Source organism: Mirounga angustirostris, unplaced genomic scaffold (genome assembly GCF_029215605.1).
Source record: "Mirounga angustirostris isolate CCGP_5_RB_7025 unplaced genomic scaffold, mMirAng1.0.hap1 SCAF_1, whole genome shotgun sequence".
Taxonomy (NCBI): Eukaryota; Metazoa; Chordata; class Mammalia; order Carnivora; family Phocidae; genus Mirounga; species Mirounga angustirostris.
In genome coordinates, this window is record NW_026991709.1 from 28,838,153 (window position 1) to 28,863,580 (window position 25,428).

Here is a 25,428-nt window from a genome sequence, read left to right on the forward strand (position 1 = left end):
CTACACAAATTATTTTTTTGGACATTAGAGAGGAGTGTTAACTTGTTTTGGACTTCCACAGAATGGCTAGGTATTTGCCCAAGAGGAACATGACTCTAGTCTTTAAAAGAAAAATGCAATTTAATGAAGCCTTATAGACAATTTGATTATTATGAAGATTACTAATGAAACACAATGGTAAATTCCCCAAATCTCTGTCATGTTCTTTCTAATGTCACTAATACTAATAATAGCTTCCTATATGGCAGGCATTTTTCTAAATGATATATATATACATGTATATATATATATTCTTGATCCCTATGAGGAAGATACTATAATTATCCCTTTATTCTAGGGATGAAAAGACTGAGGCACAGAGAAGTTAAGCAGGTCACACAAACCAAGGTCTCACATCTAGAACTATAAGATTGAGGTTCAAGTTACTGCTTGTGAATTTGATGGGAAACTTCTCAGAGCTTGGCTGAGTTTTGTCTTTTTTTTTTACAGTATAATACTTAAACTCCTTGAATTTCAGACTTCTCATCTTTAAAAAAAAGGACTGGACCTGGGAATTTCTACAATCTCTTCTATGAATTCTATGTTTTCTTATTTCTAGAAGTAAACATCTAATAGCCCTTAATGGAAAAATTTGACTTACATCAACCATCTCTACGAAACATGGTATTCCATGTCTCAACAGAATGAAAATTTGATCTGGAGATGTTTCAGCCCCCTCCTGCCTAAGGACCGTTTTCATTTTTATAGTTTATAATAATTTTAAAATTTATATATTTGCAATTTATAGGGGTCTTTCACATACATTACATTTGAGTACCAAATGAGCTTGTAAGATAAAGAGAATAGTTAAGCTTATCCATATTTTGCAAGGGAAAAATAAAACTCAGATAGGATAAGTGACTTGACTGAAACCAACAGTTATCAAAGAGACAGAGAGGAAGGGAGAGAGACAGAGACAGAACAAACAAGAGTGAGCTGAGTCACACATCCCTTCCTGTCTCTTCACACCAAGTCAGTGTACTTGTTCCTACACATTTGATAAAACGTTTAAGAGTTTGGCTGGCCTCGCATGAAACAGATGTAGTATCAGATTCAAATTCTGCCACTTACAATCTGTCTTAACTTGTGCAAGATACCTAATCTTTGTAAAATCATGACCATGCGGTCTCAGGAGGTTTCGAGGAGGATTAAGGTAAGGTAAAAGTTGTGAATATATTGACTTACTACCCATGACATCCTCCTAGCTATCACCAGGATTATTAGTGTGGGTAAGAAGTAGCCTAGGGGCACCTGGGTGGCTCAGTCGTTGGGCGTCTGCCTTCAGCTCAGGGCATGATCCCAGGGTCCTGGGATCGAGCCCCGCATCGGGCTCCCTTCTCGGTGGGAGTCCTGCTTCTCCCTCTCCCACTCCCCCTGCTTGTGTTCCCTCTCTCGCTGTGTATCTCTCTGTCGAATAAATAAATAAAATCTTAAAAAAAAAAAAAAGAAGTAGCCTAGACTAAACCTATAAATATGTAAATTTATCATTAGTCTTCATATCTTTCTTCATTGACCTTTCTTCTCACCTCTGACTGATTCTCTAATATAATATCCCCTTAAGGTGAGATTTGTAGATTTTTCAGAGCTGGATGGAGTCTCCAAGATCTGATGTATCCAAACCCAAATTATACTATAAAAACTACTTTTTCTAAGTTATCTGTTATTAACCTTAATAGTAAAGGTGAGGATGGTAGGAAAAGAAGAAAAAGTGGCTAAGTCGTAGGTAGTTTTGGAGGCAAGGGAATGATAAAAATGTGCATTGTTCAATTCCACATCAGCCACTAGGAAAAAAAAGACTTAGTTCAGTCCCATTTTTCATAAATGGGAAGAACCAGAGGTGTAAAGTCAACTCTATGAAGACTCACATAGTTATTCTGAGTCAGAACTAGAGCCTGGGGCAACCTAAAATTGGCCCAGTGTTTTTTCCACAAAATTGTGCTTACTTTTACTCCCACTCTGGTGTCACATAAGTTAACATGAATTTTAAAATGGAAGCATTGTGTACCTTTTAAAAGAATTCTTGAACAGACTCAAGATCAAAGAAGATAAATTAAAACATAAATGATAGATCACAGGGTGTTTTAGTACTGGGGATCATACTTCTCAAATTCCACTCCTTGTCTAGGTAATCCTTTTCCCCTAAATCCCAATAAAAATGCTCTCAGATATAATGTGAGTTTTCCCTACTACTTATACAAATAAGAAAAAGAAATGCCCCACAGGGACAGGCCTGCACCTCACATTGGTGGGTACCAGGACAAGAATATAAATGAAGGCCCACATACCATATTCCTAATTATTTAACAGTAACAGATAGAGCCAACCAACTTATCATAAATAAGTTCTATTGCTTATCCCAACCAATACACCTTCCCAACCACCTGAAAGCTAAGGTCCATGTGAGAGTGTCTGAAATCCTAAGAGTTCCTTGGAAATATAACAGTCCTAAGTGAGGTAGTCCCAGTAAAGGCCCTTGTCCCCTTCTCTCCCACCCCAACCCCAACCTGCTGCATGTCTGGGGACACCCCAGCCCATATGTCTAGGCTTTGTTCACCCTAACCCATCCCTCCAAGAAAGAAAAAATTCCTCAGGCCAAAGAGTGGCAAATGCCGGTAGATTAGCCTGCCTTTGGGAGGATAGGATTGAGGAGCAAGTTTATGTTATTTGGGCAGAGAATTCTGGAACCCCAAAATATCTGGAATACTCAAAAAGTAGAAGATTGGAAGGAGACCCCTGATGGGCACAATCCTTGGGCTCTTGCCAGAAAGGCAGCTAAGAAAGGCCAGAACAAGGTAGAGTATAGTACTAGGTCATGCTGGTCCAGATCTAAGAGCAGCACTATAAGAACCTGACACTGGGGGCGCCTGGGTGGTTCAGTCAGTTAAGCATCTGAGTCTTGATTTTGGCTCAGGTCAGGACCTGAGGGTTGTTGAGATGGAGCCCCGTGTAGGACTCTGGGCTCAGCACAGAGTCTACTTGTCCCTTTCCCTCTGCTCCTCCCCCCACTCGTGCTCACGTGCACTCTCTCTCTCAAATAAATAAATAAATAAATAAGAACTTGACACTGAATGTAACCTGGTTTGAAACTATTATTTAATGGGGTGGTTTATATCATCAAACTCTACTTTTGCCTTGCTCTGTGTGGGCCCTAAGGGAATTACACTATACATGACTGACCTTTTACAAATACCTATCTAACATCTAGTATCATCATGGTGTAATTTTATGGTGGCCTTTAAAAAGCCTTTACATTTTTTTATTCAGCATCCAAAAAAATCAAAATCCCAGAAATATCCTTTTTCAAAAATGTATTATATTTTTAGTACAAAAATCATCTCTACTCATCACCTTCCTGAATTTTAATAGAGAAGACACAATATTGAAGTCATTAGGGGAAAAAAAGTTCAATTTGCATTTTTCTAACTCTGGCATATTTCTGACAGTGAGGTAGTAACATCTATTAATGTCAGGCCGACTTCAAGAATAATACTGCTTTCCATTTGTTACCATAGAGGATTCATGTACATAAGAAGGTATATAGAAATAAAAGAGAAGGCATGATATTTGTTTCCAAAAACTGGGATTTTAAACAAGAGCAAATTCCACAACTTTCAAAAGATACAGTTTATATTTTATGGTAAATTAAATATTGACCATAAAACTTATGCATTGCCTGCTTTTCGAGCTATATTTTCCAAAGTAATACAACTTATATTTCATGTGGCCTTTAAAATAAATTGCCACATGAAAAATACACTGGCTCATAGCATTCCAAATCATCCCATTAACTCCTGAGGAGACACGCTTCCAGCAGATTCACCTGTTTAAAAACAGCTACTGAGGACCTGTAATGTGCCTAGCATGAAGCTACCTAAAAGCTGGGAATAGAGAAAACTGACAGACCACATTTTCATCCTAGGAGACACTCACAGTCATCTCTTTCCTATACATACAGTAAGCATAAATTACTACTTAGCTTGGCCAAGAACATAAGAGATCATTTTCAAAATTGTTAGCCATTAAGAGAAGAGAAGGTGCTTCTTTTATTAAGCATGACCATAGCTGGGACTCCTGGGTGGCTTAGTTAGTTGAGCATCTGCCTTTGGCTCAGGTCATGATCCCAGGGTCCTGGGATCGAGTCCCGCATCGGGATCCCTGCTCAGTAGGGAGCCTGCTTCTCCCTCTGCTGCTCCTCCCCCTGCTCGTGCTCTCTTCTCAGAAAAATAAATGAATAAAATCTTAAAAAAAAAAAAAAAGAATGATCATAGCCATCTGATGATGCATCAGATATTTCTGAATGCATCTACAGATAGAATATTTGAATTTGAGAAAGGAATAAAGACAAGAAAGACAAAAAATAGTAGTATATAACTAAAGTGTATTAGCTTAGGTCCAAAAAAAGAAACACATCAACAAAATCGCTTTGATTTCACAACAAATAATAAATTGCACTGATCCTGTTATAAACTGGTTTCATATTTTTATGACTTTTATAACTAGGTACAGTGTAAAGTGATTAGTGGATAGGAGTTCACACTTGATCTTAGCCAAAAGGCCGAGAAGCGATTGGATAGGAGTTCATATAGGAAATACTGAGATATAGCTCTGTATTTCCTCTGTTACCCTGAAATTATGAAGTAGGTAACTGATTTTATAGTCATTTCTCAGTGGTATTCTGGGAAGTTATAGGACAAGTATCATAGCGGTCTACCTGAGAAAGCATCTATAGATGGAAAAAGAGATGACGCACATTACACTTTCTTTTTTTTTTTTTTAATTTTATTTATTTATTTGACAGAGAGGACAAGAGAGCACAAACAGGGGAACAGCAGACACCCTGCTGAGCAGGGAGCCTGATGCGATGTGGGGCTCCATCCCAGGACCCTGGGATCATGACCTGAGCCAAAGGCAGACGCTTAACAACTGAGCCACCCAAGCGCCCCTACACTTTCAAAGATGGGAAATAACTGACCTCTAGAATATTAAGTTAATACTTGACTTCAAACATCCCTGTGTCTTAATTAGGTAAGGATCAAACCACTTCATTTACATAAACATGTATAATCTTAATTTAAAATGGTAGGAGTATAGTAACAAAAATTAGTAGGTAAACTCAATTGTTATCTTATAAAAGTTAAGACAAATATCATTCCCCTTTGTCTTTCCTCAGATTCCTTTTCTGTCTATTCGTTTCTCCTCCTCAGCATGCAACAGTATGTTTAAAATATTTATTACTTATTTGACATGGATTTATGCTCCCTGTTCTTAATTTTAAAGAAAGTAGAATGTTTAGACCCATTATATTCTAGACCCGCAGTAGAGCTTATAAATCATCTAATCTCTTATTTCAGAGATGAACAAACAGATCTTGGGGCATAACATTTTGCTTAAAAAATCATAAATGAGGGTAATTTTTAGCTGATGTGTCCTAACGTTTGTTTCTTTTCTAGAGAAAGGAAGGTGCCCAGCTCCTGACTTAAGCAGGATGAATGAAGAAAAAGGCATTGTAAGAAATCACACAATTAATGGACTTTCGGAATGGCTAGGCACACGGCATCGTAGGCTTATTTTTCATTGTGTCTCACCTTTTTCTCGTTCACTGAAGGCCTGAAGCAAATTTGTGAGGTTTCTGGTTTTCAACAGCAGCTCCTGGTATGTTCCCATGTGTGCAATTCTGCCACTCTCCATTACAACAATCAGATCCATCTGTGGCAGAAGTGTGAGGTTATGTGTCACTAAAATGCGAGTCTGAAAAACAGTGTTTTATTTCTTGGGTTACCAAAAAAAAAAAAAGGAAAAATAATCTATTTTAAAGAAAGCTGCAATTTTTTGTTTTTTGTGTGTTTTTTTTACTATTTCAGAGTGTAATTGTCAGTAGGTACCAGTAAAAGGCAGCATATATGTATTTCACAACGGATGATTATATGCTGTTAGACAAAAACCAGACAAACAAACAAACAAAAGATTGCAAGTGTTTTAACCCTCTGGTTCAGGTAGTCTTCATTCATTAAAAACGAATCAATTTCATAACAAATTTAAAAATTTCATATCTGTCATTCATGCTTACTTTTTAAAGGTCCTATAGCATTACAATAAAGTGTTGATTCCAGTCATAATTCATATAGGAAATACTGAGATATAGCTCTATACTTCCTCTGTTACCCTGAAATTATGAAGTAGGTAACAGAGGAAGTATAGAGCTCATAGTCTTGTGAAGGAGACTGATGTATTTATTCATAGTATTTATTTTTAAGTCTTTCCATATTATTGTACACATACACATAGGATTGAACCAGAGGTTTTTATCTTGGGCTCATTTTAATAAGTAAAGACATTTATCTATTATTTACTTAGATATATACGTTAACATTTTATGCATTTATTTAATGTTTTCCAGATTGCCTTATATTAACAAGTCTATAAATGCGTATTATGAAGGAATGAGTACAGCCTTGTGGTCAGACGGACTTTTTAAAATCTCTGCTGTTCTTTTTTTTTTTTTTAATTAAAGTACGTTTGCACACGATGTTACATTAGTTTTAGGGGTACAACATAGTGATTCAACAATTCTACATGTTATTAAAATCTCTGCTGTTCTTAAGCTAAGCTACCCATATCAAATCATTCTGAGTCCCAAGTTCACTCATAGGTAAAACAGGAATAATAATACCTATTCAGAGACTTGCTGTAAGAACTAAATGAACTAATTTAGCGTCAGACATGGTATGCACTTGGTAAATATTAATTCCTTTCTTCTTGGCCCTTTCACAAGAGAGCTGAATTGTTACTGCTATGTTAATAATACCATAGTTTTAAGTAATAAATAATCAGTAAAATAATACTTTTTTTGCAAGTGCTATGTATGAAAATACCATTTAAAAAAAATCAAGTAAACTAAAACCAATTCATTCTGACATACAAATCCCCTTAGAGTATGGTATCAGTCTATAAGGTAACAATCACATAAATTATTGTCAGAGTAAACTTGTAAAAAAAAAACTTTAAAAAATATTCATTAAAGTTTATCTGTAAAAAGGTCAGTATGATATCCCCTTTTTCATATGAAATATCACTACTTTACTTCAACAAATGAACAAAATGTTGGAATTTTAGGCACAATGCTATGCAGATTATCATCTTCCCCTTTCCCCCCAAAAGCATAAGTGACACTATGGCTACCTTGTTTTTCAAAATACCCGAGGACCCAATCACTTTCTCAAAAAGTTGCTTTCCAACATGGACATCAACTGCAGCAAAGGGATCATCCAGGAGGTAGATGTCAGCCCCACTATACACAGCTCTGGCCAGACTTACGCGGTGCTTCTGGCCCCCACTTATATTCACACCCTGCAGATGGAGCAGGAGGAAAAAACCAAGACCAAAAATGTGTAAATCTCAAAGCACGTATAGTGACATCCAATTTCTCTTCTGTAGCATGGATAGAAAACAACTCAAGATTAACCCTCAAACCCTTCTTTATTACAAAATCCAAAGGCCTACCCCCACCCCCTATTTCCAAGTGCTACTAACTTGTGCAAATTAACAGATATATCTACTTTCTCTTAACTGCTTGCTCTCAAAAGTAGATACTAACAATTAAGGAGAAAACAATTTCCAATCCCCTAACTCTGAAAAGTCATGCCTCTGAAATATTAAATAAGACTTTTGGCTGCCAACCATATACCGACACCAGTGATCATTTTTAAATTGACACATAGAAAATGGAGAATAATAGCTAAATTACCAAAGCAGTAATCACCATGTCCTATTTTATTCTGTAGAAAGATTAGTACAAGTCTTGTTGGCAAAAGTACAACTCTAAGAAGCAAGAATAAGGAATATACATCATTCCGTGTGAGAATTAAAGTCGACGTGTACAGCCACATATAGAGAATTATGGGGCCAGGCCCAATTTACTTGATTTATTTTATATTTAGTGTTTATAGATCTGGCTTAAAAGCCCTCCTTGCAGCACAGAACTTAGCCAGTTACCTCTAATTATAAAATGCCATTGCTTTTTTGCTTTTCTCATCTTCCGCCTACTCAACAAATACCTCCTTTGTATAACCATATTCTGGGTGCTACGCGAACACTTGGGATTCAGAAATAAATGAAACTGAGCCTCTATCATGAGGAGGTCACAGTTTAGCAGGGGAGACAGGCATGAAAAAAATATATAAAGTAATATGATACATGTGTGCATGTGTATATATATGTGTGTGTGTGCGCGCTTCTGTGTGTGTGATTGTAATAGCCCCCAACTCATGGGTGTGTCATGAGCATTTAATAAGATGAATGTAAAATATTTACAACAAATCCAACACCAAGTACAGATGCAATCAACCTCACTATCATCACCCAATCACTCCTCTCTCCAGTGCATCCTCTGCCTTGTCACTGCATATCCTGTGATTATGAAATCACCTTGTTTAAACACCTGTGATGCCCACATCTCATCTGCCATCACCCACTCTCCCAATGCTGCCTGCCAACCAGACTAGCAGAGGCTGGTCACTCTGCTAGGGAGCCCATATCTTCCCTTTTCAATTCAAAAGCTATTCACTCTATGAAGTCCTCTTTGAAAGCAATCTTCCACCCAGTATTCCAAGTAAACTGATTCCTTCCCTCCATTCCTGTCCTGATGGTGCTCCATTTACTCATCCCATTGCCAGAAATGGCTATATCCACATCAGTCTCCCTCACAAGACTATGAGCTAAATTCATCCTTGCATTCCCAGCACATAGACTGTCTGATGATTAATATTAATAAAGGACAACTGATAATTTCATTGGCAGAGATCCACTAGACTGAAAATCTCTTGAAGGCAGGGTGATAGCTCTCTTGCTCACCATTGGGTACCCCACAGCAGAATAAAGGCATATAATAATACATTGATAAATATTTATGGTCAATTGAAGAATGCCAAAGGAAAAGATAAAGGAAAGTGAGGAAAATTCTGCATTTGTTATCTTGCGTGTCTCCTAACAGTTGTAAACAGATTGCCTTTTGAAATATTCAATTACATGTTTATTTTATTTTATTTATTTATTTATTTTTTTAAAGATTTTATCCATTTATTTGAGAGAGAGAGAGAGAGAGAGAAAGCACATGAGAGGGGGGAGGGTCAGAGGGAGAAGCAGACTCCCTGCTGAGCAGGGAGCCCAATGCGGGACTCGATCCTGGGACTCCAGGATCATGACCTGAGCCGAAGGCAGTCGCTTAACCAACTGAGCCACCCAGGCACCCTACATGTTTATTTTAAAGTATATCATCAGATTGGGAGACACTTAATAATAAAAAGTAGAAGTTATAAACAGCAGTAACATTTATGCCTATATTAAATATATACTTCATATTTTGAAAATTTTTCTTTTTTAGATTCTTTTTAGTTACATATTATCAACTATTTCTTATTATTAGTGATTGGCTTTATTGGCATAATATTCAATATGTATTAACAAGTTTGAAGAAGTCACATTTCTGCATAATTTTAGCTATGGTGCCATTTTGCCTGTGGACAGTGAAGACACCAGAAAAAAAAGAGAGGTGGGGAAAAAAATTAAATCTATTTAATAACTTGAGAAAATACATCTGCAAAGTAACAGACTATGAGTGAAGCCAACATAAGTCTACGTAAGAGGTAAATTTTGCCTCATTCTAGAGTTTTTTTAATATGCCCACTTTCTATGATTTTGTTCTCTATTTTATTTATCAATTTATATAAGAGGACTATTAAACAACAGGGGGCCAGGGGTAAAAATGCCTAACAATGCTATGCTCTCTTTTCAGAAATTCGAAGCACTTGGCAAGGATTATTTACTCATCTTCACAGCACACATGAATCGCAGGCAGAGGCTGCTTTTGCATTCATGTTTAATTAATGGAGATTTTAGTCACGGGTCGGAGATAATCTCTCGGGGTTCATGCTTTGGCTCACGCTATCTTGTTTTGTTTTGTTTTAACTCCAAAACACTGGGCAGCGTAATGACTATTCATTAATGCAATGAAAATAAAATAGAACAAAGACTATGGGAAACAAGATCCTCTTAAGCAAGAATGAGCAAACACGGAGAAGGCACATTAATGACAGCATCGTCCCTGAGCCTTTTTAGAACCTGGCCTCGGTGCCACCACTGGAGACTGGCACTCTGTTGCTACTGTCCTAGGCTTGACTTTGTGCAAAGAGACACAGGGTAAAAAAAAAAAAAACAAAAAAAACCAAACTACCATTCACTCGTTAGGTAGTGAGCCAGCAATGAAAACAAAGTGCTGATGATCCAGTTGGTGGGCTTTCATTCCCCCACGTAGATCCTAACGACAGAATTTCCTGCTGATTTTAAATCTGTTTTCCAGATAGTCAATTACAGATAATTATTTGTCCTTAATATTGCCATCTCTTTCATAGGAATTCTGTAATGATTTTTAAAAGATTATAGTTGTGTATGGCTCTCTAGGACCTCAGGAAAGAGACTATAAATATTTTATTAGCACGGCTGAATGGAGTTTTATTCCTGCATATGATAAATTATATTTTCCTTACTCTTTCTCCAATCTCAGTTTGATCTCCATTTGGTAACTGCTCCAAATCAGGAAGGAGGGCACAGGCTTCCAATACTTGCTCATAAAACTGCTTCTGCATGATGGAGCCAAAGAGAATGTTTTCCTGTAAAATGCAATTCTGAATCCAGGCCTGCTGGGCAACATAAGCCACAGAACCCTAAAAAGGGAAGAAATAAAAGACATGCTCTTAACAAGGGAAAAGAAAAAGTTGCATACACCACATTAAAGGAACATATTCAGTCCAGTTTTGCTTTAACTTTAAACTGAATTTTTAAAAAACTAGGTTATTTCTTAACTGTAAGTATATCCTATTTACATTTTAATCTTATACATGTTTCATAGAGGCTCCTTCAAATGAGTTACTTTGTACTTCTTATTTGCTTTCACTGTAGTTTCTATCAAAGTTATCTGTCTCTGGTGGAGTTTTCTGGAAGCAGAGGCTGATTGTATTAGTCAGCTCCAGTTGCCGTTAACAAGATACCAGACTGGATTGCTTAAACAACAGAAATTTCTTTTCTCACAATTCTGGAGGCTAGAAGTGTGACAAGTTGTCTGCAAGGTTGACGTCTTCTGAGGTCTATCTCCTTAGCTTGTGGATGACTGCCTTTTCTTGAGTCTTCACATGGCCTTCCCTCTGTGTGGGTATGTGTGTCTTAATTTCTTCTTCTCTTAAGAACACCAGTCATGGGCGCCTGGGTGGCTCAGTCGTTGAGCGTCTGCCTTTGGCTCAGGTCATGATCCCAGGGTCCTGGGATCGAGTCCCACATCGGGCTCCCTGCTCAGCAGGAAGCCTGCTTCTCCCTCTCCCACTCCCCCTGCTTGTGTTTCTGCTCTCGCTATCTCTCTCTCGGTCAAATAAATAAATAAAAATCTTTAAAAAAAAAAAAAAAAAGAACACCAGTCACATTGGATTAAGGCCCACCCTATTATATCTTAATTTAATTACCTCTTTAAAGACTCTATCTCCAAATACAGTCACATTCTTGGGATTAGGACTTTAACATATGAATTTTGGGGGAACACAGTTTAGTGCATAACACTGAGCCTGGAGTGCAAGTTGTTTATTTGGGATCAATTCTTGTGGAAGGAAAGAAGGTAGGAGGATTGGGTGGATGGAGAAGTCACACCGTGATCCAGATCCAACAAAGCTTTGTCCAACCCTCTAGAGAGATATAGAGTATTACCCATCAGAGTTGTTCCATGTTAGGCTAGATTGGCCTGGCTTTCAGTTGTGGGCCCTCAGCCAGGCCATTGTCAGCAGGTCACCCCTAAAGGGGCTAACTTGCTGTGTGTACTCCCAGGGCTGGGAGGCAAGCCCTTGCTAGACAGGGTATCTGGGTGGCACATCCATATCTTCCACACACTCACTGCTCCTATGCTTATTTTTTGATGATTTCATGACTCAAAATGATTCCTAAATATATGACAGTTTACTGTATAATATATCCTTTTAATAAACCCTCCTTTTCTTAGAGAGGACCCACAATATTTAAACTAGAGACTTACCTTTCAATCTGCCCCATGGACTCTATCCATACACTGATTTTAGAGAATTTATTTTGACTACACAATACAAGACACTTAAAGTACTTTTTGACCTACTAACCTACGTATATGTATGTAACTATTAGCCTTTTGATTTCTCCAGGTACTTTAAAAATCAAAGATTAACTTTTAATTCTTCTTTGTTGAGCACGTAAGACATGGAGTGGCTTTTGATCCCAAACAATGTAATTCTGATCTGACTTGATCTTGAACACAAAAGTAATTGCTCTTGAATTGCCTTACCCTGAATAACCTTTGATTAAAATAATATTAAATCAATTCTCAAGTGATAGAGATTTTGAACACTTATATACTTAGCAAGATAAGGGGAACAGAGGAAAAACACTGAAAAAAAGACTGAAGAACAGGAACAATGGTGCAAAATATAAAACAGAAACTAAATACTACATTGAGAGCTACAGACTTGATGTGTTGGTATGACTGGAGCTGAAGAAGAGTTGATCCATTTTCACAGAGGTATAAATTCTTCCTTTAATTTTTAGAATAATTATCATTTTAATTTCATATACAAATGAAAATGTGTTTTTTTTTTAAAGATTTTATTTATTTATTTGACAGAGAAAGACACAACGAGAGAGGGAACACAAACGGGGAGTGGGAGAGGGAGAAGCAGACTCCCCGCCGAGCAGGGAGCCCGATGCGGGACTCGATCCCGGGACTCCAGGATCATGACCTGAGCCGAAGGCAGTCGCTTAACCAACTGAGCCACCCAGGCGCCCCGAAAATGTGTTTTTATTTCATTTTATTCTTAATAATGAAACCATAATAGAATATTGCTAATTCAAAAACTGTCTTCCAAATCCCTAAGGTTCCATTAAAGAACACTGGATACTGAAAACTCTGCATGAATGGTGCCTGGTGTGAACCTTTGATATTGAGAACAAGGAGACTGAAGGTTGAATGTTGTGATATGATATGCCTCAAAAAAGTGCTCATAGGAAACCTTGAGGAACAGAAAGACAAAACATAAAAGCACCTTGTAAACACTAAGTGTTAAGTTCGTTATTATTATTAAATTAGAGATGATAAGAATGACAGTTATAAATTCAGGATTAAAAATGTTTTGAGGAGTTCCTGGGTGGCTCAATCAGTTAAGCGTATGACTTTTGGTTTTGGCTTGGGTCATGATCTCCGGGTCGTGAGATTGAGCCCCGAGATGGCCTCCACGCTGGGCATGGAACCTGCTTAAGATTCTCAAGATTCTCTCTCTCCCTCTCCCTCTGCCTCTCCCCTACCCTTCTCTCCCTCTCTTAAAAAAAAAAAAAAAATGTTTTAGGAAATAATTTATCCCCATATCCTCATATCCTGCCATTGCTCTAGACCAAAGAACTTCCCAAAGGACAAAATTGTCAATTATATTGACAGATAATATCTTCTCTCTTCCACAACTCTCGCTTAATATAAACAAAGGGTGTCCTCTCTGTCTTGTGATTAGTAACAGCATTGTTATAATTTCTTGCATCACCATGAACATTTTCTTAATTTCAAACCTTCAAAGGATCAGAAATAATCTTTAAATCTTACCATGAGTGCTTCAACAATCATAATAAAGATAACAATAACCATAAAAATTCACAGGGAGCTAGCAGACTCTGTGCCAAGAACCAGGCTAGGTCTTTGCACATTAATGCATTAGATGAAATCCAGAATTGATATTGTTTTTATCTTGATCAATTCCTAATTATTTTTTTTAAGATCAAGTAAAAATCTGATAATTTTTCTAACTCTTCAGAGTTTGTTGTTTTTTATACTTTGATTCATTTTTTTTATATCTGATTTAAACACTTGTCATAATTGATTTTAGTATCTCCCTCACTAGACAATAAACTCTGTAAAAAGAGGGGTATATCATATTCATGCCTGTTTCCCTGGTACTAAGTGCCAGGCACATAGTATGTGTGCAATAACTGCTTGGTAAAAATAGCTGAAGACACTAAATAAATGAAAATAAAGTCAATATGACAATCATATTTTTAAAGGATATTCACTGGCCTAAGATAAGTTACAGTCATCTTCAACTATAGACAAATGACTGACTACAATCATTATGAAGAACATAAGGGTACAAAGACAGCATACTTAAGGTTTAAATAGTGGTATTCATTAAGTATAATCTTATCAGAAAAAGTCCCAGATACCAATAGTTGATCCTAAAATAAGTAATAATAATAATACTGAAAGAGAAAAGAAAAAATAAAGGGCTAATCATTAGAGGACTGGAATCAGGAAAGACATAAGGATATGAGGAAATACATATTATGAAGAAAAATGAAAGAGTTGGAGTTGATTCTTCCTAGAGAGAAAAACTGTGAAGAAACTGGTCTCACATCCATAGAACTTCTCCATCTTGTCAGAAGTGAGAAGGAGGAATTAGGTTAGTATTTTACCTAAGAGTTAGTTAAATCTAAAACTCATCAGATAGTCTAGTGTTTCAAAAAAATAACAGTTGATTAAGAACCTGTTGAATTCTTATTCCCATTGACTTTTAAGAATAGAACAAAAGGCTTGGAGTAGTCCTCTCCATAGTCCAAGGGCTGAAATTTAAAAGTATTTAAAAATAATATTATTATTTAGATGAACCATGAAAGACTATGGACTCTGAGAAACAAACTGAGGGTTCTAGAGGGGAGGGGGGTGGAGGGGATGGGTTAGCCTGGTGATGGGTATTAAGGAGGGCATGTATTGCATGGAGCACTGGGTGTTATACGCAAACAATGAATCATGGAACACTACATCAAAAACTAATGATGTAATGTATGGTGACTAACATAACATAATAAAATAAAAAATATATATATATTATTTTTCTTTTTTTTTTTTTTCTGGGTCAAAGATCCTACCCCTGAGCAACTATAAGACTTCTTAGAAATGTGCCTGTAATTACTTAGGTAACTTTGCAATGAATGATAATTAGAAACCAAATCAAATTAAAATATAAATTGCATTAGTTTCTCTATAATTGGTTGCAATTCAGTTAATATCATCAAACAATTACCATAAGCATTCATAAATGATTCACTAAAGTATTTGGAGGACAGAATGCTATTACTAAAACATCCATAGCTAATCAATTTTTGTGGAAATTGAAATGTTTGCTACAAACTAGAAATACCCATTAAATACCTGCATCTTCAATTTGATTTGATTTAAATTCTTATTGACGCTAACCATGTGTTGGCCATAGCCTATTACACTAGGAGATGTGGAATGAATGTATTGCTGGCTTTACCTTTCTTTGAACAACTCCTGTAAGTTTCTCCATTTCCCCCAGAATGGCAGAAAGCACAGATGATTTTCCAGATCCAACCTGCCCTACAACAGCTACTAAAGCTCCTTCTGGAATCTTTATGTTCAAGCTGCATGACAAGAAAAGGAGAGAGATGATATAGGAAGTTCTTGTTACATTTTTAATGTTTATTCCCAGATAAGTTAGAGTGCTGAGCATTGTCCTTGAAATTGCTGCTATTCCTATGATACTAAATTATTCTATGAATACCCAGCCATTACCAAATGCAAACAACAAATGCTGCAGAGGAAACAGAGGAAATGAATAGAAAACAAGAGTAAAAAAAAAAAAAAAAAAATCCATAAAAACAGAAGGTATTATGAGAGGTTAAAAAAGAAAATTCTTGTAAATTTCAATATATTCATCTTTTCCTTTAAAAACGCTAAGAAATAAAAATATGGAACACTTTAGAATTCAATGCTAAAAAAAATTTTTGTTTTTCATTTTCCCCAAACCACGACTTACTTTTTTAGTACTGGAATCCCTGTTTTATCCCAAGAGAAGGAAGCATTTGTAAAACCAATGGCATGATCTGAGAAGAAAAATAAATACATTTTAGAGCCAATTATCTTCAACCCGGAAGTCAAATAAATACTGAATGCAGAGGAAATGCTGACCTCCTATGTAGTTTGTTTCAATATTTTGAGGATGAAGCTCCTCAGTGTTGAGAAAGTCTTCCAAACGATTCAATGATATTCTTGTCTATCAAAATAAACACAGATAGAATTTATTTGGGGGTCAAGTAGAACTTCAACTAAAAAGACTTACAGCACGATTAAAAATTTGTGATGCAAATTGAAGATACTGACTAAATATTCAGCAAGCATAGCTTGAATTGTTCTAATGTTTATAAATAATTTCATTCCTAAAAAGAAAGAACAGCTTCAAGAATGAAAGATCAAAATAGATGTCATTTATGCAGGAAGGCATGAGAAAAAGAAACAAAAATTCCTTCTTAACACTCTAGGAAAGCCATAATAACTACTTAATAATTATAGAAAGATTAGTTTTTAAAAACAACATCAGAACTGTTGAATGAATTTGGCTTCTGAATATTAAATGATAGCTCTGGCAATTATAACACTGGGTTTCAGTAAAATAGCTACAAAATGCTTAGCTACTATTAGGATAAATAAAATCAATTTTGTTTTCCGAAACTGACTTACATGAAATCTCTAGTGCATTTTTATTCACTCGACGCTAGAAGACACCTATTGTTAGTGGATAAGATGAAACTGGGCCATGGTTTTGTTTACCAAGTGTATCATATTAGTATGCAGGGTTGCTTCTCTCTTTCCTTCTCTCTCTTTGTTTTGATAATTGCTCTCTGTATTTATTTAGTGAAGGCAGAAATGTACCACTAGGAGTTGGAGACCACTTTGAGATACCAGACCTTTAGCTGGATTCTAATTTCAAAAGCAAAACAAAACTTATTCTAAGAATGGCATTTTTCTTAAGAGAAGAATGCTCTGAAACAAATGTTAAAAGCCTCACATCAATAGTACTTCTATGCCCTCTGTTGGTCATTATTAGTAAAATAACAACAACAAAAAAAGGCATGCTGTAACAAAAGTGGATTACTTGGTATTCACTATCTAATTCTTTATTCAAATAATATACTATTACTATAATTTCAATATAATATAATTTAATATCATTATTACTATTATAGTTACTATGAAGTAACTGTAAATTACTATTTATTCAAATATAAAAATTTAAAGGCAAAGTTCTTAGATCAAAGAGTGGGTTCTAATAAGTCAAGCTTCACTTTGTTTAAAAGACTTGAGAAAAAGGATTCAATGGGGGACATCCAGGCAATCCAAACCTGACATTCAAAAAATTTAACAGAAAATCTCAGGGCAGAGGATTCAAGGAACTCACTTCTTCACATTCCCTGTGGTTTTAGCAGCTTTCTACTCATAGTATTGAGTCTCCAGAGACTGGAGATTACAGTGAAGGTAGGCTGAACCAAATACCTCATACATGGTTTGTTGGCAGACTGATATTAGCAATGCACTTGTCTCCCTGCTTTATTCACTCAGTGCAGATGAAATGTTGCTGAACCCTGGGAAAACATTCCTATCCAGTTCCATGGAAAGCACCTCGCTAAAAATTTTTCAATTGAAAACAGAAAATGAGCCTTTTGACGGCATGGCGTCTGACCCCAGCTTTTAAAAAGCTAAATAAAAGAAACTAACACTTAGCAAAGAAAACAAAATCTTATATTAAAATAGTTAAGTCATTTTGATAGAAGAAAAGCATAGGCAAAGAAGACATGATTCCTTCCATTCTTTAATGTTTTCTATTACGCATTAATTCAGGGAGATTAATTTTGAAAGCAGTGTAAAACCACCACAAAAAGCAAAATAAATAATGAAGAAAAGAAAGAAAGAAAATGTGCAAAACCACAGACTCCAGTAGATGAATGATTTTTAGTTTAAGCATATTTCAGATGTACCTGGACCACAGCTGAGATTACCATTGGTAAATCAAACAAAGGAAGCCTCAAAATATTAAACAAAGACATAGATGTGAACACTTTGGTGGCTGTTAAAATGTTTCCTTCATCCAATAAGAAATAGATGCCAAATGTCACCAGGGACACCTGAAAAATAGACACATGTTCCTTCCTTCAATTACTCAGTGCTAACGACAGGATGAGTTAAGGTTCCAAAAATTAGGGGAAAAATTTAAAACCTTTTTTATTGTTGTTTACCAAAATTCAGTACTATTCAGTACGATTGCTGAAGAATATAAAATAAATATTCAGTTCACTAAGATATACAGATCATACAATTGTGTATCTTAGACCATGGCATCCTTGAGACCATGCGGTCCAGCTCCCTTCTATAAGACACTGTGTTCTTACCAGAGTTATTACTCCCATTTAATATGTATGCTAACTGGGGTGCCTGGGTGGCTCAGTTGGTTAGGCATCTGCCTTTGGCTCAGATCATGATCCCGTGGTCCTGGGATCAAGTCCTGCTTCAGGCTCCTTGCTCAGCGGGGAGTCTGCTTCTCCCTCTGCCTTCTGCTTCCCCTGCTTGTGCTCTCTCTCTGACAAATAAATTTAAAAACTAAAATAAAATAAAATGTATACTAATTGATCTTTTTTTCAAGATGGTATATTACGTAAATTTATTTTCCAATGGTGTGTGTATACATTCTGATTCATATGTAATGATTATACTTTCTGTGAGTCATAAAATTAACTGAAGAAAGTATGAATAAATTATGGCTCATAACATTTATATTTACTCTTATAAGTTTCATTTAGAAAAGGCAGAAAAGTTCATATATGCATGAGAATGTACTGACTATCATGTACCTAGGACTTATCTTAAGCAAATGCTTCTTGGACATTTTTACCAAAGAATTCCAAATGTAAATATTGCTTTTATTTTCATAATCCCCACATATTTGTTTAAATAAAAATAACAATATTTTAAATTACCAACAAAAGAGACATATGGAATTTCTCCTGACTCTATGACCACCAGGAATGGTAACTTTGATTAAAACTGATGCTTCAGGGGCACCTGGGTGGCTCAGTTGTTAAGTGTCTGCCTTTGGCTCAGGTCATGATCCCAGGGTCCTGGGATTGAGCCCCACATCGGGCTCCCTGCTCCGCGGGAAGCCTGCTTCTTCCTCTCCCACTCCCCCTTCTTGTGTTCCCTCTTCCGCTGTCTCTCTTTCAGAAAATAAATAAAATCTTAAAAAAATCCAGAAAACTGATGCTTCAGTTCTATGTGGTTTTGTTATCCTCTCGCTTTCACTCATTGCTTCATACCTCAAGGCAATTTATACTCTAGTTTAAATAGCATGGGATTCCTAATGTGTACACGGTATGATGGAGAATGCCCTCAGTTCATATCAATTTGCCTCCAAATATTAATTCTATAACTTTGAGGATGTTTCCCAAACTAGAATGGACTTCCATTCCCTATTGTAAAATGAAAAAAGCAAAGGCCTTATTATTGCAAGAATGAAATAAGGCAGTCTCTATAACTTATCTGGCATGCAGAGGAAACATTCAATGAATGTTAATTCTCTTCCCAACTCTATATGGTGTGTGTTGGGTCGTGCTTAAAAGGGATTAATCACACAAATCAAGACATTCCAGAGCTGAAATGAAACTCTGAAATGCAGGTTATATTGTTTAAGAACAGACTAGCACATGTTTGTTCTGTGAGAAATTTACAAAGAAGTAAAATCTTATTATGTGTAAAAAATACAGACCAATGAGAATGCACATATTTTCCCCTTCTTTAAAACTTCCATTCCCTAATCTACATAAGTCAATGACTGCGTTTCTTGAAAATTTTATTTCAGATATAGATTTCACTTTGGACACTGCAATTCCAAGTAATTTGGAGGTGAATCTGCAAATCAAATTTGAAAATCAAAACAGGAAATATTATACGCACTCACCAAGAATGGAATGCAAGTTAATGTCAGCATAGAAAATACAGCAAGATACCCAGCTGATTTTTGAACTTCCAATTCCTGCTCTCGAATTTCAACAATCTTCTTTTTATAGGAGGGCTCCCATGTATAAAGTTTGAGGATCTGTAAAGGAATCAGACAATAACTATTTGATAATCAATATCATAGAAAAAATAAAAACATGCATACATGCAAATATACACAGCATACCCCCCCACACAATTGTAAAAGTTAAAAAAAAAAAAATATGGTGAACTCATAAAGTAAAATGCTCCTATTTTCAGCTGAGTCAAAATGTTTCCTTGAATTGTGGGCTTTTTTTTGCGGGGGATGGGGTAGGTGGCTGGGAGAGGAAAATCACCATCTCTCTCCAGCCTTATGTCCTTCTTACCCACCAATAGCTTATTCTTGAGTCATACTTTGGCAACATCCCAGCTCTTGGCATGAACTCCATAGCAGTTTCCGTTTAGCTTAATCTTCGTACTTTTCCTGCTGGTCCAGCTCTCACTTCAATCCACTCCCCATTTCTTAATAGCTACGCTCCTCTCCCTGGACTCCCAATTTCTTGGAAACTGATGGCATGGGACTTGAAGCCATTTTCGGAAAGGTGACTGGTGTTTTGAGATTGTAAATTGGAATATATACATATTCACACACATCCTCTTGGTTCTGTTTCTCTGGAGAACCCTAAAAATCTTCCACTGGCTCTGTGAACTTACACATGACCCTTAATTGCACACTTTGTTTCCTTGTTTGGATAATGAGAATGAGAAATTATTTTCTTGGGGTTCATAAGAATTATATGAGGAAACAGATATAAAGTGGTAAGTACAGTGTGTGATCCATAGAAAATGTTCACTAAATGGTAGCTATTATCATTATCAGAGAGAGGCCATGGTATCTGTTATCCTTACCCCTGGGATGCCGACCCCCCATACCTTTAAACCATGCTGTACTTTCAACTTGCCTATACTTGGTCCTCTACCAGTATTCTAGTGTATTCACTGCTGGGACTGCTATTTCAAATTTTAGACTTTGCTCGTATCTTTAGGAGATGTTCTTTATTTTATCTACATTGTCCTAGTCCTACTAATAGTATAAATTTCCTTTTAAGAGTATCAATATTTAAAACCTATAAACATACATTACTGTCCTTTTTATGAATACAGGGGTTATCAGTTAACCCACTGAGAGGTACAAGATGCATTTGGATCACATTACTTTGGGAGTGTATGACCCTATTACATAATCTCAGTTATTTAATAATTTAATCTGAGTTAAATTTCAGAGCTACTTAAGGCTATTCCTAATTTTAGATAAATAAATGATTATCAGTCTCTTTTCAGGGTATCTTTTATCTAACAATGTTTTTCACTTTAGTAATTTTCAATGTTGTGAAAGTTCTACACAGCACAATACAGCATAATTTTTATTGATTTCTAAAGTGAATCAATGTGTACATATAATGGGCATAACCTATGTTTATAGTGATAGATGCACCAGACAGAGGAAATTTCCTATGCAATTATCAATTCCAGAAGGAAATTCCATGTGGGCTTTGTAAATTTTGCCCTTTAGAAACATCTGATAAAGCATAATCCAGGTGCAACAGGATTTGAATCTCTATCATCTATCTAAAAGTTCATGAGGTTGGTTTCACTCTTTTATCATAGAGAAAATATTAGCATGGAGTGTAGCTTTCCTATGGAACAAATAATTTATAACATACCTTTTGCAGAATCACATTTGTATGATCATTTCTATTCCACATAAAAGAACCTAAATCACATGTCATCATTCCCCCATATAAATCTGCCTTCACACTGAAGATGATGTTATGGCCACTCTTGCCTGCTTCATTCCATCTCTTCTACCCAATCCCTTCAAACAAGTCACATTTTGTGTCTTTTGGGATATTTGTGTTCAGTTGTTGGGTGAGAAACAAAGAGAAAACACCTGCATTTTATTTGGTTTTATTTAAATACTATTTTAGCAAGAAGGATTCCTATACATCTGAAATCTGAAATACTCTGCCAAGAATGTTATATACAATTATATAATTACTTTGATATTAAGAATGATAAAAATTCATTTATTGACTAACATGGCTATATTCTAAATAGTGAAATTAAAGTCATATTCCTTGTATATTACCTTAATTCCATGTAAGATTTCATTGAGTAGTTTTATCTGTTTATCTTTGTTCTTCGTTTGGCTTTTCTATTCAAGGGGGAAAAAATGAAGGCATATTTGACAAAGGTTGTTAATAATTTAACTAACATGGCCCACAGCTATTTTTCAAAATATAGGCTATTCTCTCCATTTTATATAATATTTAGTTGAAAACCATTTAAAAATATTCATATAATATTATTCTATTGATAATGTTAAAATTAGTTATAAATAGATATTTTAAAACTTAAAAGTAGTCAGCAGAATATAAGCAAGGTGTGTATTTTACAAAATAGTAGAAAATATAATATTCATTTAGATGTAATTTGTTTAAAATTGAATAATAAAATAATATCCATCTTCTATTAAAATGGGATAAAATTCCCCAAACTCTATCAATTATTTACATATATAATACATATATATTATAAGAGAAGTCTCACAGGAATAAAAATAAAGGTCTGTATATTGTAAGTACACTATCTTGAGTGTTAATACTTGTGATTAAAATGTATATTTTCTTTTTTTTTTTTAAAGATTTTATTTATTTACTTGACAGAGACACATCAAGAGAGGGAACACAAGCAGGGGGAGTGGGAGAGGGAGAAGCAGGCTTCCCGCCGAGCAAGGAGCCAGATGCGGGGCTCGATCCCAGGACCCTGGGATCCTGACCTGAGCCGAAGGCAGATGCTTAATGACTGAGCCACCCAGGCTCCCCTTAAAAATGTATATTTTCAAATACTGACTCTTTTTTGGCAAATCTTACGTAATTACTGTATATTTATTCAAATATTTAACATTTATATTATTTTATACTTATCATTGCTTGCGTATTGCTTCTTAAGGATTTCTTCCAATAATATTGTCATAATTATGATTTAAATAATAATAAGTACAATATTTGTATATCTAACAAAGGACACATTTACAAGTTAACATCCATAATACTCTATGTGTGATTAAAGGCATATTTTCTGCTTAGCATATTTGTACATAATATTGCAGTCTCTTTGAAATTTTTAGGGCCCTATATTAAGGTCCCCCAAATCTATTTCCATTCCTAAATATTTGAATCTAAATTACTTAAAATACAGAATTTTTTAAAAAGCTACTTTAAAAGTATTTATTAAAATTATAAACAAGCTTGTTATTCTAAATACTAGTGTGTTAATAATTCATAATTATTTCATAGTTATATGGTATATTCTAGCTCTCACCTTTAAAGACTAGTCATCTTTTTGGTAATTATTTGGTAATTTGAATTTTAAAAATTCAGAAAAATATAAAACAAGGCATAAACCTTCATCACTTAAATGTATTAAAGTAATAAGTGAAAAATCTCCCCTCTTTCCATCTAATTCTACTTTACAGGTAACTTTTTTTTTTTTCCTTAAATGTAGGCTCCACGCTGGGTGTGGGGTTGAACTCACGACCCTGAGATCAAGGTCTGAGCTGAGATCAAGAGCTGACGACCTAACCGACTGAGCCACCCAGGCGCCCCTATAGGTAACTATTCTTAAAAGACTGGTGCTTTATCTCTAGATTATTTCTATGCTTATACAAGTCCATTTATATCTATATCTATATAACTTCATTTATGCCTCTCTATCACACCCATGTGCATTGGTATATTCACATTTTAAAAACTGGATTAAGGATATTTATGTACATATATGCATAATATACACATGCACATACATACATATGTTTCTTTCTTTTTTCCCCTAACATATGATTGACATATTTCCATGTCCATACATAGATCTTATTCCATACATAGATATTATTAATCTTTGATCCATTTAAAATAATAAAATAAGTGTCATAAGCAGTACACCTGTACCTGTGTGGTTACTTTAACACGTGAAATCATTTGTCTCTCCCCTGACAGCGTGCGTGGCTTTTCAGTGCAGTGAACTGTGTCCTGTCTCTCCTTCCCTACAGTACAGCATACTGCACACTGTCTGGTACATGTCAGATGTCAAAAAATGTATTGATAGTAAGATGAATGACTGAATGTAAAGGAAGAATATTTAAATGAATTCAGTTAAGCACTTACTATCTACTTGCTGTATGCAGTCACGCCTTGCTCACCGTGGCCCACTCTTCAAACAAAATGAGCATACCCTTACCTCCAGGCTGTGTGCACACTGTTTCTTCTGCTTAGTAAATCTTTTTCTCAGACATCCACATGGATTCCTCCCTTATCCTGCTGATACATTGTTTCTTTCCTGAGGACTTTGCTGCCCCTGTATGTGAAATGGCCCTCTCGTTGTTACTCTATCACCCTAGCCTAAGTTATATTTCTTTGTATACAAATTAACACCAGGCATTATGTTCTTTATTTATTTCTTAATGCCTGTCTCCTTTAATGAAAGCTGGAACTTATCAGATCTCCTCACTGCTGTACTTTGGCACAGAACAGATGTCCAATCAATACTGGTTGAATGAATGAACGAATGAATGATAAATCTGGATTATTTCCACATGTACAGAATTAACTAGATGGTTACTGTCGACTCCAGTCAGAAAATTCAGCTTCTGTTTGACATATGTAACATGAGGCAGTCTTTTTCTTACCTTTAGCTTTTTTACTCTAGTTGCAGCTAAAGCATTTATTGGTATAACAAACACAAGGACTGCTACCCCTGCTAACACAGCTGGACCCAGCTCTTGCCAAAGGAGTGACATGGCCATCAGGATCTGAAAAGGGGCTGACCAGAGGAGACTGAGGTTTGCTGTCAAGTCCATGAGCTGCTGGGCATCCGCTGACATCAAGTTAATAACTTCCCCAGTTGAAAACCTCTTTCGAGAAACATTAGATAAAAGTAGGGCCTGAAAAAAGAGAGGCAAAGTATTTAAAGAGTTCTGTAGACCGTGGGGCATCTTTATCGTCAAACAATGGTAACTTTTAATATCAATTTTCAATATATATTTAGGAAAATCTAAAAGATTATTTATGTGTTAGGATTATGAAATACTGAAACTTTTAAAAATGCTTTTAGATGAAGAAAAATACAATTACTGATCAAAACACACAGTTTTAAACTTCACTGCATATTGGTAGAGAGTAACATTTGGATTCTCAAGCAAATATATTCACCAAAAGCCCTCTACAAGCTGTCGATTACAAAATTGCAAAAAGAAATCTATTCTAGGGGCACCTAGCTGGCTCAGTCAGGACAGCATGTGACTCTTGATCTCCAGGTCATGAATTCAAGCCCCACATTGGGCATAGAACTCACACACACAAAAAAATCTATTCTAGATTTCTAGCATTGGGGATCCCCTCTATTCGCTGGCACCCCTATAATGCTAAACCTTCTAAATTTTATCAGTACAAAGTACATAAGTG

At 35.7% G+C, this 25,428-nt stretch overlaps 1 protein-coding gene across 9 annotated transcripts in view; it reads right to left on the reverse strand.

Annotated features, from left to right (window-relative positions):
• Window positions 1-25,428, reverse strand: part of LOC123834573 (multidrug resistance-associated protein 1-like) — a 93,576-nt gene that overhangs the window by 38,326 nt on the left and 29,822 nt on the right. For 6 of the 9 annotated variants that reach the window (XR_010407937.1, XM_064580146.1, XM_064580132.1 and 3 more), the window contains 10 exons: window positions 24,654-24,908; window positions 22,056-22,121; window positions 19,887-20,024; window positions 17,914-18,060; window positions 16,070-16,154; window positions 15,918-15,984; window positions 15,396-15,522; window positions 10,581-10,757; window positions 7,219-7,386; window positions 5,625-5,787 (listed from right to left, as the gene is read on the reverse strand). Coding sequence is in view for 8 of the 9 variants with exons in the window: in XM_064580146.1 (XP_064436216.1) it covers window positions 5,625-5,787; window positions 7,219-7,386; window positions 10,581-10,757; window positions 15,396-15,522; window positions 15,918-15,984; window positions 16,070-16,154; window positions 17,914-18,060; window positions 19,887-20,024; window positions 22,056-22,121; window positions 24,654-24,908 (1,393 nt within the window). In the remaining variant the exon portion in view is untranslated. The remainder of the gene's footprint in view (window positions 1-5,624; window positions 5,788-7,218; window positions 7,387-10,580; window positions 10,758-15,395; window positions 15,523-15,917; window positions 15,985-16,069; window positions 16,155-17,913; window positions 18,061-19,886; window positions 20,025-22,055; window positions 22,122-24,653; window positions 24,909-25,428) is intronic. The other 3 variants (XM_064580129.1, XM_064580147.1, XM_064580140.1) reach the window with 3 other exon arrangements.